The sequence below is a fragment of the Prionailurus bengalensis genome, chromosome D4 (genome assembly GCF_016509475.1).
Source record: "Prionailurus bengalensis isolate Pbe53 chromosome D4, Fcat_Pben_1.1_paternal_pri, whole genome shotgun sequence".
Taxonomy (NCBI): Eukaryota; Metazoa; Chordata; class Mammalia; order Carnivora; family Felidae; genus Prionailurus; species Prionailurus bengalensis.
The window spans coordinates 6,111,781-6,129,981 of record NC_057359.1 but is presented as its reverse complement, the minus strand read 5'-3'; the positions used below and the strand labels follow the sequence as shown (position 1 = coordinate 6,129,981).

General features: G+C 44.2%; 1 protein-coding gene and 1 long non-coding RNA gene across 4 annotated transcripts in view; one reads left to right on the top strand and one right to left on the bottom strand.

The window, feature by feature from the left end:
• Positions 1 to 15,376: 15,376 nt before the first annotated feature.
• On the bottom strand, positions 15,377 to 16,782 carry LOC122475000. The gene is made up of 2 exons (XR_006295067.1): positions 16,503 to 16,782; positions 15,377 to 15,646 (listed from the first exon to the last, which is right to left on the bottom strand). It is a non-coding gene; the product is annotated as an uncharacterized LOC122475000 (long non-coding RNA).
• Positions 16,783 to 16,878: 96 nt separating this feature from the next.
• The window catches only part of RIC1 (RIC1 homolog, RAB6A GEF complex partner 1), a 135,584-nt gene continuing 134,261 nt past the window's right edge, over positions 16,879 to 18,201 (top strand). For 2 of the 3 annotated variants that reach the window (XR_006295066.1, XM_043566524.1), the window contains exon 1: positions 16,954 to 17,328. Coding sequence is in view for 2 of the 3 variants with exons in the window: in XM_043566524.1 (XP_043422459.1) it covers positions 17,185 to 17,328 (144 nt within the window). In the remaining variant the exon portion in view is untranslated. Of the gene's footprint in view, positions 17,329 to 18,201 lie in introns of all 3 variants that reach the window. The other variant, XM_043566525.1, reaches the window with a different exon arrangement.

Here is an 18,201-nt window from a genome sequence, read left to right as displayed (position 1 = left end):
TCTAGGAGGCAGTTTAAATCCACCGCTAAAACACAGCATTACAATTCAAATTATTTTGGGGCTCCTGGCTGGCTCAGCCACTGCAGCATGTGACTCTTGATCTTGGGGTCACGAGCTCAAGCCCTACATTGGGTGTGGAGCCTACATTAAGAAAAACAAAAGAATTAAAATTATTTAAGAGAATAAGTCCTTGTCAATGCATTTATTGTGGGCAATAGTAATAACACAGAGTCCCAGTACTGGGGGAGTGTTTGGATAATCTCCTCAAGAATATTACAGCAATGTATAATTTGATGCAAATTTTTCTTCCTCTGTCTTTAAAATCATTGGTCTGAGAGTAATTAATTAGAGTTGAATGCAACTTTATATTAGGTGTTTTGCCATGGTTTTATATTTTGAATAACAGATGCTTTATTTTATAATTAATGTAGTTTTAAACAGGGTTATTCCCATATGCTTCTACACATGTTTACAAACATATATATATATGTATATATATATATATATACATATATATATATGTTTATTTTTGTGAGAGACAGAGAGAGCGCAAGTGGGGGATGGGCAGAGAGAGAGAGAGAGAGGGAGACACAGAATCCGAAGCAGGCTCCAGGGTCTGAGCTGTCAGCACAGAGTCTGACGCGGGGCTCTAACTCACAAACTGTGAGATTGTGACCTGAGCTGAAGCTGGACACTTAACAGACTGAGCCACCCAGGTGCTCCTATTTTTATATATATATATATATATATATATATATATATATATATATATATATATTCTTTTTAATACATTTTATGTTTATGTCCTATATATATATATTTATATATATATTTATATATACATTTATATATATTCTAATACATTTTATGTTTATGTTTATGTCCTATTTATATATATATATATTCTTTTTAATACATTTTATGTTCAGGTTTTTGTGTGTGTGTGAAAGAGAGAGAGAGAATGCGCACAAGCGGGCAAGAAGGGAAGGGGTAGAGAGAGAGGGAGAGAGAGAATCCCAAGCAAGTTCAATGCTGTCAGTGCAGAGCCCAATATGGGGCTCGATCGCATGACCTTAAGATCATGACCTGAGTTGAAATCAAGAATCAGATGATTAACCAATTGAGCTGCCCAGGTGCCCCTACAAATACTTATATTTTGATGAAAGGAGACATGAATAACAAATACTTTAGTTTAAATCATTTCAGTGACTGAAAATCCAGTTTCCTAAAGTGAATTGGAAGGTAATGATTCAAAGTTGCAATTTTTTCTCTGCCAAACGATTTGTCAGTTGAGTTCTCCTGCTGACATTAAAATATAATTTAATTCACCAAAACGTAATTCATAGTCTGCTTTTCTAGGAATGTGTTTTTTACAAAGTGAGATATATTGATACTTCTTTCATTTCTTTTAAGTCACCTCTATTCTTTTTTGATAATTTATTTTGACTACTAATAAGATAGTTTACAACAGGGACGCCTGCGTGGCTCAGTGGGTTAAGCGTCTGACCTTGGCTCAGGTCACGATCTCACGGTTCATGAGTTCGAGCCTGCTTCCAGCTCACTGCTGTCAGCACAGAGCCCCCTTCAGATCCTCTGTCCCCCTCTATCTCTGCCTCTCCCCCACTCATGTTCCCTCTCTTTCAAAAATAAATAAACACTTTTAAAAAAAGACAGTTTACAATAAAATGCCCCCACAACCCACATATTTATAAATCTACCTATTGGGTTATATTCTGATACGGTTATTATTCAGAGACCTCGAAAGAGAGACAGGCAAACTTCCTTTTGCAAAGAGGAAAACACTACCAATCAACTGAGCTGAGATAATTTCACACACAGACAATAATAGGCTGCTATGACCTTTTCCTTCTTTTACTCCCTTTTTTTTTAAGTTTATTTATTTATTTTGAGAAAGACAGAGGCGGTGCGAGTAGGAAGGGGCAGAGGGATAGAGAGAGAATCCCAAGCAGGCTCGTACTGCCAGTGCAGAGCCCAATGGGGGGCTTGAACCCACAGAACACTGAGATCAAGACCTGAGCTGAAACGAAGAGTCAGATGTTTCGCCGACTGAGCCACCCAAGTGCCCCTCCCTTTACTCTTTTGGGTCTAGACCTGAGGGGTTAAGGTGTCTGGATATGTGCCCCTGGCCTGTGGGTACCTGCCACAAACTGGGTTTTCGGGGAAGCCGACTCTGAGACAGACATTAGGGTACAGGAAGTTTATTGGGAAGTGCTCTTGGAATCAAACCAGCCGACTGCTCTGGCTTAGGCCCGTATTAGGGGAGAGAACAATGCCTTCCCCCCCAGGCTAAGGGGAAGATGAATCTAGAGGGTTTACAGCCCAGCTGTTCTCCACATCAACATTCTCCTTCCAGTGCCAACTTTGGAAGAAATGTTTATTTTTTTATTTTTCAACGTTTATTTATTTTTGGGACAGAGAGAAACAGAGCATGAACGGGGGAGGGGCAGAGAGAGAGGGAGACGCAGAATCGGAAACAGGCTCCAGGCTCTGAGCCGTCAGCCCAGAGCCGGACGCGGGGCTCGAACTCACGGACCGCGAGATCGTGACCTGGCTGAAGTCGGACGCTTAACCGACTGCGCCACCCAGGCGCCCCAGAAATGTTTCTTTTAATTAAGGCAGGCAATACTTTTTTAAACCAAGGATCTGTAAATACTCATTGTGGAACACTTTTTGAGATTTGTAATTTCAATTATAATCTTCATGATCAATGAGCGATTTAGAGTAATACAGCATTGTACTGAAAGGAGCTTGCTAGATATTTATTTCAGTGTCTTAAGAATTAAAAAATTAGTGGGGCGCCTGGGTGGCGCAGTCGGTTAAGCGTCCGACTTCAGCCAGGTCACGATCTCGCGGTCCGTGAGTTCGAGCCCCGCGTCGGGCTCTGGGCTGATGGCTCAGAGCCTGGAGCCTGTTTCCGATTCTGTGTCTCCCTCTCTCTCTGCCCCTCCCCCGTTCATGCTCTGTCTCTCTCTGTCCCAAAAATAAATAAACGTTGAAAAAAAAATTAAAAAAAAAAAGAATTAAAAAAATTAGTGTTTTCTGCCTTTTAGAAAACGTAAATTTTTTTTCCTCAGAATCTGCTTTTGTTGTTGTCTTTACGTGGCCTCCTAGGGCTCTCCTTGGCCTTCTACACCTGTTCTTGCTGTCAGTTAGGTGGAGATGTTTGGCAAGAAAGAAAAATCTGAGCAGGACCCACCCAGCTTTTATATCCTGCATGGCTGAACTTTAATGAAAGTTTGAGCTTTTCCAAAAAGTCTGGGCTCCGCTGACTGGGGAGGAAAAACAGTTGGAAAAAAAAAAAAATGCCTTGAGCATGTGAACCATGTAATTTCATTTGAACTAAGGAATTCCAAAAATACTTGCTTATTGAAAGGGCAGTTATGTTTTTTGTGTTGGAACTTGTTTTGGAGAATAAGAAATACCAGCTCTTCCCTCCCTTTCTTTTTCTCATAAACATAAAAAAAAAAAAATTAGAGACTGGGTGTCTGGGTAGGAAAATAGTGCAGAGAGTGTAAGGTAGACCACAAAAGAGACCTTGCTTGGGACATCTATCCACTCTTCTGTGACCTATTGAGCCCCCTCAGCTTGAAACCACCCTCTCCCCACTCTGATGGTAATTCAGGGCTCCATCTGGCCACGTCTCCAAGATTACAGTAGTTGGAGTGATACCCAGACATTTTGTCAGTTCTTCTCACTGATGCCAATGCAAAGGCTGTGCCAGCAGAGAGACAGAAACTTCTGGGTCCCCTGCTGGGCAACCCGGTCAAACAGAACATTTTTAAAAGATTTTTTTAATGTTTACTTTTATACTATTAAAAACTATTGTTAATGTTTATTTATTTTTGAGAGAGAGAGAGAGAGAGAGGGAGAGAGAGGGAGAGAAAATGAACAGGGGAGGGGCAGAATGAGAGGGAGACAGAGGATCCAAAGCAGGTTCCACGCTGTCAGTGCAGAGCCCCGTGTGGGGCTCAAACTCACGAACCATGAGACCCTGACCTGAGCCTAAGTCAGACCCTTAACCGGGTGAGTCACGCAGGTGCCTGAAGCAGAACATTTTTAGGTGGTGTCTGACAATTGATCTCCGTGAGGCAATCAGGTGTTAATAAAAATATTCACAACTAGCATTTGGGGGAATATGTACTTTTGTCAATCACAATATTGGGGACTTTTACACGAGTGACACAATTCAATCCCTACAACACTCTTTTGTGGAGTTTTGAAGTTTAGAGAGGTTAAGAACACAGATTTTGGGGGCACCTGGGTGGCTCAGTCGGTTAAGTCTCTGACTGCAGTTCAGGTCACGATCTCGCGATTCGTGGGTTCGAGCCCTGCATTGGACTCTGTGCTGACAGCTCGAAGCCTGAGCCTGCTTTATATTCTGTGTCTACCTGTCTCTCTGCCCCTCCCATGCTCACATTTTCTCTCTCTCTCTCTCTCTCTCACTCTCTCTCTCTCACTCTCTCTCAAAAATAAACATTCAAAAAATTAAAAACAAAAACAAAAAAAGAACCCAGATTTTGAAAACAATCAGTCTGCCTCCAAAGCCTTTGTTCCTTTTCCCTCATCTGTGAGCCCTGGCTTTTGACAATGGGTTTCACTGTGCTTGATTAGAATCTTAGGCACCAGTGTAGCAGATGCTGTTGGTGCTCTGACCATGTCTCCTTGGGGCTTCAGCAACCGCCAGCAGGTGCACCACCTTGCAATGGCTTTTTCTAGTAGCCGGAGATCCAACCATGAGCGTGGAAGCCCAGTGTGTGGAGATTTAATACCTCCCAGGAGCAGCCCCTCTCTGATGACTGATAAGAGTTGGTGCATAACTCTCTCGCTCCCTCACTTCCCAGGTAGAATACCTCAGAGGCACGGGTCCCACACTGCTTCCCAGAATTCCTCAGAGGGACTAAGCACCTGTTACCCATGGTGCCAACAAGCTTGGAAACACTCCTTTTGTTGGCCGTCTTCCCTACCATGTCTTACTTTCCCTGCTGGAATTTCCCGACATCACCACCCAAACTATTTGTGTGTGTATTTATGTCTCAGAGTCAGCTTCTGGGGGAACCAACATGAAGACAAAGAATAAAGGTGAGTCTATGAAGGAAGAGAACCCAGGTAGAAATGGTGCTGCATTGTTGGAAGGAGAAAGGTGACAGTGTCTTTGCGAGACAGAGAGGAAGACTTTGGAGGATTACTGGACGTTGACACACTGGATGGTTGCTTGACTGCTCAGTTGGGTGGACCTCCTTTCAGAAGTTCTCTTTTGCTTCATTCTTTCTTACCTTATATTTGTCCAAAGTGTAATGAAAAGTCAGAGAACCCAAGAAATGCTATTATTGATAACTGGAATTATAAAACAAGATAGAAATGCCCACATGTTCGAAAAGAATGCTGAGGATGTAATCATAGGAAACGAATAAGGAAATTGTTAGTATGCTTTCATGATGAAGAAGCTTAGAAATGTCCATTTTTTAAAAATGTATGTATTTATTTTGAGGGGGGGAGGGGCAGGGAGAGAGGGGAAAGAGAATCCCAAGTAACCTCTGCGCTGTCAGTGCAGAGCCCAACGAGGGCTCGAACCCATGAACCGTGAGATCATGACCTGAGCTGAAATCAAAAGTCCAACAACTCAGCCCCAAGACTGAGCCACCCCGGTAACCCAGAAATGTCCAGTATTTTTATCAAGCCTATAGATTAGGAGAATGAGGATGATAGTCAACATTGTAATAATGTTGTTTGGTGACCGATGGGGAGTATACTCATCATGGTGAGTGTAGTATAATGTACAGAATTGTTGAATCACTGCATTGTACGCCTGAAACTAATATAACATTGTATGTCAACTATACCTCAGTTATATAATGTTTTTAATAGCGGGTGATTAAGCCTTAAGTAAATGTTTCTTCTAGTGAATACTTTAGCCACAAGAGGGAACTATGTGAGCAAAAATTGGATATTTTGAGATAATCTCTAGAGGACCTCAGCACCCATGCCCATCCCTGGAGTCTTGAAGCATCCCAATATGTCTGCCACATTTTAGCCAAATAGTGTTTTGCCCATAGACCTGGGCTACAGAGCTGAATAACTCCTCTCTGCCTTTTAAGAGACATTAACAGGTAAACTGGCTTTTATCCACCACATCATGGGAAGAGGTGGCCTTTGCAGCAAAGTGTGCACAGGCAATGGCCAACTTCCTTTCCTAATCCATACACTAGGCTCATCTACTGATCTACGCCCCTGTGCTTCCCCCACCTGGTTAGGGTAAAAACATGGAAGGAGCTCTCGCCATCCTTGTCCATTTTCTTCTTTGCTATTGAAGAATCCTGAGATGACCAACAAGGAGGTTTCTTGGGGCCTTGGAAGTGTAGGTGGAGAGGAGTCGCTGGAACCCTGTTCTCCCTTCTCAGAGTCCTGCAGAAGGAGATCCTCACATGCTGGGAAGCAGCAGGAAGTGCCACACAAGGCAAGAGCACAGCTACCTTTGGAGGAGAGTAAGACCCTGCAGTGCATTATGCTGGGCATTTTTAGGGAGTGACTTGGGAAGGGAGAGAGACTTCCATTGGTGAATCAAATTTGGAACTGAGGTGGGTGGGTTAATGGTGTTAAAATTCTATCCAGTTATTAAATGGTTAATTCCTGGTTCATGTATTGCCTCTGACATCATACCTGGGTGATGTGATTCCTTCTTCTCTCTCTTCCCTCCACTGCTGATTTTCAAGAGTCCCCACGACCCTTTGGATACATTCTTGTCTTCATTATTGCTTAAGCTACAAAGGATGCTGTCCTCCACGTGAACGTGAAAATGCTGATTTCACTCAGTTTCTTAGCAGAGTAATTTTTCTTTCTTTTCTTTTTTTTAAAGTTTATTTATTTATTTTGAGTGGGGGGCAGGGGGAGAGAGAATCCCAAGCAGGCTCCACACTGGCAGCATGCAGCCTGATGTGGGGCTCAAATCCACAAACCGTGAGATCATGACCTGAGCCAAAACCAAGAGTCAAGTGCTCAATTGACTGAGCCACCCAGGTGCCCTAGCAGAACAATTTTTCTGCATGAAGCATTGAGCCAGAAAAAAATATATATTCTTAGGAATTAAAAAAAATTTAATTAGCAAGTCAGCCGAACATAAATTACTACGTATATCTAGTTAGTGAGAAAATAAGTCTGTGGAAAGAGACAGTATAGTGAAATTGATAAGCCCAAGTCTGTGGAAAGAGACAATATAGTGAAATTGATAAGCTCAAGTCTGTGGAAGGAGACCATATAGTGAAATTGATAAGCTCAACTTTGGCCTCTATTGCTTCCCAAGTCTGTGAACCTTGAGTCTCTCTAGAAGCCTCAGTTTTTTCGTCTGTGAAACAGGGATGCTCTCTATCTCATACGATTGTTAAGAGGATAAAAATTAATTAACGCAGAGTGCTTCGAGCAGTCTCTAGCACACAATAAGGGCTGAATAAATAATGGTTACTGTTATTTGTGAGACAGAAGCCATCATTAGGAAGGTCTCCTTTGTTCTAAGGCATGGAGTACTCTGAACTCTTGGTTTCTAGCATTAAAAAACGTGAAAATCTGAGTAGATAGGTACTATGACTGTCTTCATTCTCTGGATGGGGCACAGTTAAGGGGGGCTCAGTGGGCCAGCACTGCAGCACGAAAGTGAGCGGGATGAGCCACACAGTCCATCAGCACGGTGGGATCGACTCACTCCTGATGGTTGCTACTGAATGACCTCCGGTCACGCCAACCACAGTCTTCATTTGCTTTCAATGGCAGGGTTGCTGCGTCCTTCAGACAGCTCTTTCCATCAGGAAATCAAGAAAACTCCGGCTTGCCGGAGGAGGGATTGGAGGAGGGATTGTGCTTCCATCAACCAGGAATCCAGTGTACCTTCTGACTTATTTCCGTGCGGGGAGGACAACGGGCAGGTGCGGTTCGGAAACTCTAGCACATGTATAAAGAGAGTATAAAAGGGGGGCACTTTAGCGACTTTACTCCTGATCAACTCTTTGTCAGCCTTATTAAAATGCATGAGAACCACCAGGGTATTTGTTAAAAATGCTAACTCTTGGCCTGGGACTTGGCCAAGGAATCCACATTTAAATTCTCCAGGTGATTTTGATGCAGTCGATGAGCAGACCACACTTTGTGAAAACTGATCTCCTCAACAACAAATGAACATACTTAAAAAAAAAACATACTTAAAAAAAAAAAAGAAAAAAAACCCACTTATTCTTCTGGTTATGAGAGAAAAAATTAGAAAATGCTTATAATACAAAGGAAAATAGAACCCAGTCATAATGATACTTTCTACAGATGACTATCACAAATACTTGATGGCTGTCCCTCTAAGTTCTCCTTTTAAAAACATGCAGCTGCTCCTCTTTCAAATACTTATAATCAAGTGTATTGAATATTCAGTTTCATAGATATGTTCCTTTTATATTAATTCTTCAATCATTTTGTAAATGACTTCTGTGTTTGAAATATGTATAAAATTACTCTATGAAATCCACTTATATTCCTGTTGGGTCTAGAAATTGGACTGGATGCTATTTAAAGCCTACTCTATGAGGCCATACTTGTAAGAGTTGTGCCATTCTTCGAGCGTAAGGACTAACCACGTTCAAACTTGATGGAGAATCCAAAACTACATCCTCCAAAATTTCAAAGCTCAAGAGCAAGTCTTCGAGTTTAAGTGCAGACATTCTAATGTGATATAGTATCAAAGGTAATGATAGCATTTCTTCGGAGACGATGTACAAACAGCCAACAATTACGTGAAAGGATGTTCGATATCCCTCATCATCAGAGAAATGCAAGTCAAAACCACAATGAGATGTTACCTCACATCCATGAAAATGGATGGTTTTCCACCTGTGTGAGGCATTCGAAGTAGTCAAATTCACAGAAACAGAAAGTAGAATGGTGCTCATAAGGGGAAGGGGAAAAAGAGAAGTTACAGTTTAATGAATACATTTCACTTTTGCAAGATGAAAATGTTCTGGTGACGTGTTTCGCAATTATGAATGTGTTTAAGCTAGTAAACTGCATGCTTCAAAATGGTTAAGATGGTACATCTTATGGGGGCGCCTGGGTGGCGCAGTCGGTTAAGCGTCCGACTTCAGCCAGGTCACGATCTCGCGGTCCAGGAGTTCGAGCCCCGCGTCGGGCTCTGGGCGGATGGCTCAGAGCCTGGAGCCTGTTTCCGATTCTGTGTCTCCCTCTCTCTCTGCCCCTCCCCCATTCATGCTCTGTCTCTCTCTGTCCCAAAAATAAATAAATGTTGAAAAAAAAATTAAAAAAAAAAAGATGGTACATCTTATGTGTTTACCACAATAAAATAACATAAACCATACAGAAAGATAATAAAAATGACAGTGGTGCCCTTTTATAACATTTTGGACTGTTACAAAACAGTGATATCTTATAGTCAATGGTAAGGTTCAGTTCGATAAAACATCGTCATGGAACCTGCTGATTTCTAGAATCATACTCACTTGGCGTTTATAATTCTTTTTTTTTTTAATAGAAAGGGACTTAAAAAAAATTTTTTTTAATGCTTATCCAAGAGAGAGAGAAGAAAGAGAAACAGGGAGAAAGAACAGGGGAGGGGCAGAGAGAGTGAGGGACAGAAGATCTGAAGTGGGCTCTGTGCTGACAGCAGAGAGCCTGATGTGGGGCCTGAACTCACGAACCGTGAGATCATGACCTGAGCTGAAGTCAGACAGATAACTGACTAGCCATCCAGGTGCTCCGGGGTTTATAATTCTTGAAACTGTCAGATTAAACCTAATGGAAAATATAAGAATAATGGATGAGAATAGGCCAGGAGTCAAAATTATTAGACACTAGAATGGTGTGTTACAAGTGGGCATTACATTTGACTCTAATCTCCCTGATAAACATGAATGATAAAGGGCTAACACAACGAATGTGAATTTTTGCCCAAATTAATGAAGACGTATTTGTCTAAATAGAGAGGGAGAAGGAGAAGGAGAAGGAGAGAGAGAGAGAGGAGAGAGAGGCCTAATTAGAATTATAGTAAACTCTATTTTCTCATGTTAAACAATGTCTGTTTCCAACTCCTCTAGCTATTTTAATAGAGAATGCACACAGAAAATTCAGCTATTGCATTTTTTATACTGCGAAAACTCTTTGAGACATAGTCAAACAGAACAATTGTTATTGTTGGCTAATTTAAGTGAAATTAGGTCTGTCTCCAACAATTTTTTTTAATTTATATATAAAGAAAACACATTTCCCTGAGATCAGGAACGTGACAGGGATGTCCACTCTCACCGCTGTTGTTTAACATAGTGTTGGAAATTCTAGCATCAGCAATCAGACAACAAAAGGAAATCAAAGGCATCAAAATTGGCAAAGATGAAGTCAAGCTTTCACTTTTTGCAGAGGACATGATATTATACATGGAAAACCCGACAGACTCCACCAAAAGTCTGATAGAACTGATATATGAATTCAGCAAAGTTGCAGGATACAAAATCAATGTACAGAAATCAGTTGCATTCTTATACACTAATAATGAAGCAACAGAAAGACAAATAAAGAAACTGATCCCATTCACAATTGCACCAAGAGGCATAAAATACCTAGGGATAAATCTAGCCAAAGATGTAAAAGAGCTGTATGCTGAAAAGTATAGAAAGCTTATGAAGGAAATTGAAGAAGATATAAAGAAATGGAAAAACATTCCGTGCTCATGGATTGGAAGAATAAATATTGTCAAAATGTCAATACTACCTAAAGCTATCTACACATTCAATACAATCCCAATCAAAATTGCACGAGCATTCTTCTCAAAACTAGGACAAGCCATCCTAAAATTCATATGGAACCACAAAAGGCCCTGAATAGCCAAAGTAATTTTGAAGAAGAAGACCAAAGCAGGAAGCATCACAATCCCAGACTTTAGCCTCTACTACAAAGCTGTAATCATCAAGACAGCATGGTATTGGCACAAAAACAGACACATAGACCAATGGAATAGAATAGAAACCCCAGAACTAGACCCACAAACGTATGGCCAACTAATCTTTGACAAAGCAGGAAAGAACATCCAATGGAAAAAAGACAGTCTCTAACAAATGGTGCTGGGAGAACTGGACAGCAACATGCAGAAGATTGAAACTAGACCACTCTCTCACACCATTCACAAAAATAAACTCAAAATGGATAAAGGACCTGAATGTGAGACAGGAAACCATCAAAACCCTAGAGGAGAAAGCAGAAAAAGACCTCTCTGACCTCAGCTGTAGCAATCTCTTACTTGACACATCCCCAAAGGCAAGGGAATTAAAAGCAGAAATGAACTACTGGGACCTCATGAAGATAAAAAGCTTCTGCACAGCAAAGGAAACAACCAACAAAACTAAAAGGCAACCAACGGAATGGGAAAAGATATTTGCAAATGACATATCAGACAAAGGGCTAGTATCCAAAATCTATAAAGAGCTCACCAAACTCCACACCCGAAAAACAAATAACCCAGTGAAGAAATGGGCAGAAAACATGAATAGACACTTCTCTAAAGAAGATATCCGGATGGCCAACAGGCACATGAAAAGATGCTCAACGTCACTCCTCATCAGGGAAATACAAATCAAAACCACACTCAGATATCACCTCATGCCAGTCAGAGTGGCCAAAATGAACAAATCAGGAGACTATAGATGCTGGAGAGGATGTGGAGAAACGGGAACCCTCTTGCACTGTTGGTGGGAATGCAAACTGGTGCAACCACTCTGGAAAACAGTGTGGAGGTTCCTCAAAAAATTAAAAATAGACCTACCCTATGACCCAGTAATAGCACTGCTAGGAATTTACTCAAGGGATACAGGAGTACTGATGCATAGGGGCACTTGTACCCCAATGTTTAGAGCAGCACTCTCAACAATAGCCAAATTATGGAAAGAGCCTAAATGTCCATCAACTGATGAATGGATAAAGAAATTGTGGTTTATATACACAATGGAGTACTACGTGGCAATGAGAAAGAATGAAATATGGCCCTTTGTAGCAACGTGAATGGAACTGGAGAGTGTGATGCTAAGTGAAATAAGCCATATAGAGAAAGACAGATACCATATGGTTTCACTCTTATGTGGATCCTGAGAAACTTAACAGAAACCCATGGGGGAGGGGAAGGAAAAAAAAAAAGAGGTTAGAGTGGGAGAGAGCCAAAGCATAAGAGACTCTTAAAAACTGAGAACAAACTGAGGGTTGATGGGGGGGTGGGTGGGGGGGGTGGGTGGGGTGATGGGTATTGAGGAGGGCACCTTTTGGGATGAGCACTGGGTGTTGTATGGAAACCAATTTGACAATAAATTTCATATATTGAAAAAAAAAAAAAAGAAAACACAAAGCTAAGGACAAGAATAGTGACTCTCTTCCCATTTTGCTGGATTAGGAAACATAGGCTCTCTTTATTTTCTAGTTTGTGTTCATGCTTCAGCCCAGACTTGTTTACAACCACGAAGGCCTTTTAATAATAAGCCATCCTGCCTTTATGGTTAATGAAATGATTCCAAGTAATAGTCAACACTGTTGGGAGGATAGGGGACAAAGTGACTGGTTAGTCACATGTGACCAAAGTTACTGAGATGCTCTTTTTAGTTTAAATGTTTATACTTTTTATGACTGCAAATTTCATCTGTATGGAAAAGGAGAGCAAACACCTCAGTGAGTTCCCAGTTACCCACCACTTAGTTTCAAAGATGATTGGCTCACGGTCAACCTTGTTTCATGTATATTTGCACTTTCTCCACTCACCCCCAGGCTACTGAGAAGCCAACTCCTGACACCATTATCATTTCTGCTCAGATACTCATTACCAATCTTCCGAACAGGATAAGTGATAATCAAGAGTCCGGCCCAGAAGCAAATACATCAGCTGTCCATAGTGAAAGCGTAATAAAGGATGAATGTTAAAAGCATATGCAAGAGTCAGCAACTAAAGCAGTATCCTCTTCAGGGAACATTTGCGTAGGCTCTCATAGAGGTCACCAAACATGGGGAGCAGTGCATTCACAACCACAATCCAGTCCTGGTGCTGTGCCATCGTCACAAAGTCTGTGAATGTGAGCAATACACAGGGCCTTTCGTCCTGACCCTCTTGCTAGTCTCAGGACTGCACCTGAGGTGCCACTACATTGCTCCCTTTGATCTGCCAGCATTTCAGGCCCTACTGAAAGCTGGACATTGAGGGCCATTGTCCATCATTAGCAATGTAAACTGTTTCACACAACTTTTTTTTCTCACTACAAAAGTCACATGTTCATGATAGACAATGTAGAAAATACCAAAAAAAGCCCAAAAGAGAACATAAGCAGCACCTGTAATCAGGGGTAAACACCAATGTTTTAGTGCAGGTCTTCATTTTTTTTTTTTTCCTTTGGCCCACATACACTCCCTCCCACCCCTACCCCAATGAACATGGGAGATTTTACATTCTGTCTTAATTTGCTTTCATTACTGGATAATATATACTAAACATACTTCTATATGATTAAATATTCTTACCACACTTTTTTTTTATTTTTACAAAATATTCCATTCTAAGAGAGAACTGTGATTAATGTCTTTTTGGGGACACTTAGTGACACCTTTGTGGGGTACGTTCTTAAAGCTAAACTCTATACATACCAGTGTTTATTTCCTTGGAAAGTAACCATTGAATAGAAATAGTTGGGGGCAAGAGTATGCATAATTTAAGGATCTTTCCATTTTTTTAATTAAAATTTTTTTTTTGTTTTATTAACTTATTTTGAGACAGAAAGAGAGCAGGGGAGGGGCAGAGAGAGAGGGAGAGAGAAAATCCCAAGCAGGCTCTGCGCTGTCAGCACAGAGCCCGATGCAGGGCTCGAATCCATGAATTGCTACATTGTGACCTGAGTTGAAATCAAGAGTCAGATGATTTACCGACTGAGTCACGCAGGTGCCCCAAGATCTCTCCATTTTTAAATGTAATTCCAACTACACTTAATTTTTTTTAGGTTTATTTGTTTTGAGAAAGATACAGAAAGCAAGCAGGGGAGGGGCAGAGAGAAAAGGAGACAGAATCCCAGGCAGGCTCCACACTGTCCGTGCAGAGGCTGGTGCAGGGCTTGAACCCACAAGCCATGAGAGCATGCCTTGAGCCAACATCGAGAGTTGGACACTTACCAACTAAGCCACCCAAGCGCCCACCAACTATACTTTAGAAAAACTGCACCACATTATAGTCCCAAGTTTATAAATGTACTTCTGTTTCTGTGCACCCTTACCCACATTATTTCTTGCAATAAAAACAAATCTGTTTGAAAACATGCACCTGTTAATTTTAATTTATCAGCTTAGTCTTCACTCAGAATACAGTTCAGTAAGTTTGACTGGAGAGCGATGTTGGTAGGCTACAAGGAGGAAGATCCATGGCATGGAATTGCTTTTGTATTTTACAAAGTAAACTTAGAATATGATATTTGAAAGTTGGAAAATCCAGCCCATAAGGTTTCTATCACGATGTGGAACTCTCATGTAAGGGACTGTGGAGAGTCAGACATATCACCCCACCCTCCAGCTCCTCACTGCCTTCACTAGCACGTTTCAATTCAATCCGGTCTCAAGATTGAGTGGGTCTGCAGAAGGAAGGGCTCTTTTCAGGCCATGTGACTTTGGGATCCTCCATCAGTCTGGTCCTGTTTCCTCACTAAGAAAGTAAGAATAAACATCACACCAGTATTACCCACCTTGAAGATTTGCTGTGGAACTAAATCAAGTCATATATTTGAAAATGTTTTGTAAACCTTAAATACTACAGAAGAGTGTAGCGAGGGAATTAGATTCTAAAGTTAGCAAGTTAAAACCGAGTGCATGCTCTGCCTGTGTCAAAAATAAACATTAAAAATTTAAAAAAAAAAGGGGGGGGGGCGCTGTGTGGGTGCCTCAGTCCGTTAAGTGTCCGACTTCAGCTCAGGTCATGATCTCATGGTTGGTGGGTTTGAGCCCCATGTCGGACTCTGTGCTGACAGCTCAGAGCCTGGGGGCTGCTTCAGATTCTGTGTGTGTGTGTGTGTGTGTGTGTGTGTGTGTGTGTGTCTGCCCCTCTCCCACTCATGCTCTGACTCTGTCTCTCTGAAAAATAAATAAACATTAAAAACTTTAAAAAAACAGAGTGCAAGAAAATTACTTGGAAGTTGGTGCTCTCACTTAGAAGGCACAGAACAAAGACCTCTGAAGGGGAGCTAGGACGAATACATTCTCAGTAAAATTGCCCGTGTAACTGCTGCACTGTAACCTATTTTCATTTTCTCTCTTTCTCTGCCAAGTGCATAACCGAATACAAGTCAGATGAAAGTATGACGCAACTGTATTATTCTTCTACAGTTTTATTTTGGTAAATCAAGAAACTTCTCTGGGTCTCTTTGTCCAATGGTGTAGTTCAGCTGGATCAGGGTTTCATCCAATTTTCATTTGACACATATTTTCAGAGTTTACTATTCCTGGTGTGTGCCAGGCTGCTGTGCTGGACGTGGGGGTGGGGGGACGCCAGGAAGGAGACACAGTCTGACCACAAGAGGCCAGTGAGTGGTGCGGCAGTTTCAACTGTGATTTGAGGAATCCTGGGTTCTTTGATCACCTTCTGGGGAATGCAGTGAATGTTTAAAAAAATTCTGTAAAAGTTACATATTTTGTTATGAATACCAGCTACAATGCTACATCTGATACGCATTAAGTTACTTTGTTTCCTCCTTTGCTGTTTGTTACTTTTTCATGCAACATTTGTTTTAAACCTGGGTTAACTTATTTTTTTAATTTAAAAAATGTGGAAAAATGAAAAGTGAACAAAAGGGGCAGACAATGAGAAGTCTTTTATTTTGGATCCCCCCACCCTTCGCCTTCTCTACACACACTCCATCCCCACTGACGCCGTCCTCCTATTCAGAGGTAACCACTGGGTCAGTACTCAAAAAGAAACAGTTGTTAAGGTGATCCCTGGGGTCCACAAGTTAAACATCCAACTAGAGAGACTCTAAGGCCCGTCCCAGATCTAAAATTATGTCCAATTCTTTTGTGGCATATACTCTACCGAAGGGTGCAAAAAAAGAGACAGCCTTGCCTTGTCTAACATTGTGGTTGGTAAAGGGATAGATGAATACAAATTGAATTCTTAATTACACGCTAGATTTGGAAACCCGAAGGAAAGAGGATGTGGCTCAGGCACTTTCAAGGCGGGTGGTTTATTCACGGATCGAATAAAGGCCCCCTCTAGGCTGTAAACCCCACGAGGGCAGGAACTCCACCGCCAGCTTTCACTGCAGAGCCTGGCACGCAACAGCGGCTCACTAGGCCAAGGACCCCACGGCCCAGCACGGGGAACTGTTGGGGTAGGTGGGCTGCCTGGCCAGCAGGGAAGGTCACATGACTATCGCTCCCCTGCAAATCTCCCCCCACCTTTTCCCCGAGTTGCAGCGCCAGGCCCGGCCCACAAGCCTCACCAATCCGCGAAGGGAGTCAAATTTGGCTTGAGGCCGGGCGAGAGGCGTGTTCCGCGATTCGAGTCACCCCGCAACTGGGTCTCGCCCAGTTCGGCCCACTTTCCCCTGAGTCTCAGGCGGTAGTCCCGCCCACCCGGCCCCAACAACGTGGTGCACATTGCAAGTGGGAGGTGCCGAGGGGCCAGAAGGGGGCAAAGGCGCATGCGTGTTGACGCAGCGCGGCGGCCGCTCGTGAAGATAGGGGCGGAGCTTCAGAAAGAAGAGCGACGGCGGGGCGGGGGAAGTAGGGAGAAGTCTCCAAGGCGCGTGCGCGCGGCAAGCCTTCCCCGGCCCGACCCACGCGGCGCGGCGTGGTGACGCCCGTGCGGCCCGAGGAAGGGGTGGGGCCGGGCCGGGGCGGGCCTCCGCGCTCCTCCCGCCCCCTCTCCATCCCGACTCTCCCTCCCCCTACCTCCCCCACACTGGGCCCCGTCAGCCCAAGGGTTCCTTCGTCGCTTCGCTTCGCGTCGGCCCGGCCCGGCCCGGCCCGGCCAGCGGGCAGATGCTCCGAGCTGCCGCTGCCGACGCCGCCGACTCGGCCGGTGGCGGTGTGGGAGGCGGGCGTCCGGCCCCGGGCCGCTGAGTGTGACGGACGGGGCCGGGGGCCGCCGGGCGCCGCGGCGTCGGCGGCTCCGCGCGGACCATGTATTTCCTGAGCGGCTGGCCCAAGAGGCTGCTGTGCCCTCTGGGGAGCCCGGCCGAGGCGCCTATCCACGTCCAGTCCGACCCCCAGAGGACTTTCTTCGCCGTGCTGGCCCCGGTCCGCCTCAGCATCTGGTACAGCCGCGTAAGTAGAGCCGCCCGCCGCCTCTCGCCGCTCCCTCCCCGGCGTCCCGGCGCGGTCCCGCCCTCAACTTCCACCCGGCGTCCCGCGCCCCTGCCCCTCGGCGCCGGACCCGCGTTCGGCCCCGTTCGGCCGGGGCTCGGGGGGCAGAGGCGGCGGCGGCCGAAAAGCCGTGCGCCTCCCCGCGTCGGACCGGCGGCCGCGCGCCGCGCAGACCCCGCGCGCTCCCCTGGCCGAGCCCGGACTTGCCCTCCGCTCCCTTCCCCCCTTCCCCGAGGAGCAAATTTGTTTAAACTTTCCGCAAATAGCAGTCTGGGCGCCGTGCGCTCCCAGCCCGCCCCTGCTTTCAAGGCCGTGGTTCTGGAGTTGGGGAGAGCCTGTTGGGCTTCACCCAGTGCCAGACTTGGCAGGCCTGGGAGAACTTTCTTCGAGCAGCCGCAGCCAGCATTCCTTCGTTTTTGACCGAAGGTCTGCTCGTCCCACGCGTCGCTTCACCCCAGCATCTCCTCCCCGCCTCGCCGCTGCCCGGGACTCTCGGTAGAGAATTGCAGGGGGAGGTTGGCAGGAGCGGAAGTTGAGCTCCGATGTGTCCGCGCCGCGCTCGGGCATTTAACACCTGGAAGTCATGAGGTTTGGGAAAAGCACGAACCTGAGTTGTGTGTGTGCTTTCTGCGAGCCCTGCTGCTGCTGCTGTTGTTGTTGTTGTTGTTGTTGTTTTCTCCTTGTGTCACCACTGAGTAGGTAGAGAAAAGAACTTCACCGAACTCAAGTGGTGGGTGGGCTACTCCCTTTTTTCCGCAAACGCTGCTCTTCGGTCAGGCTCTAAAAGCTACAGAAGGAAAAAAAAAAATGTTGGTTGGTGGTGGCTTGTCCCCC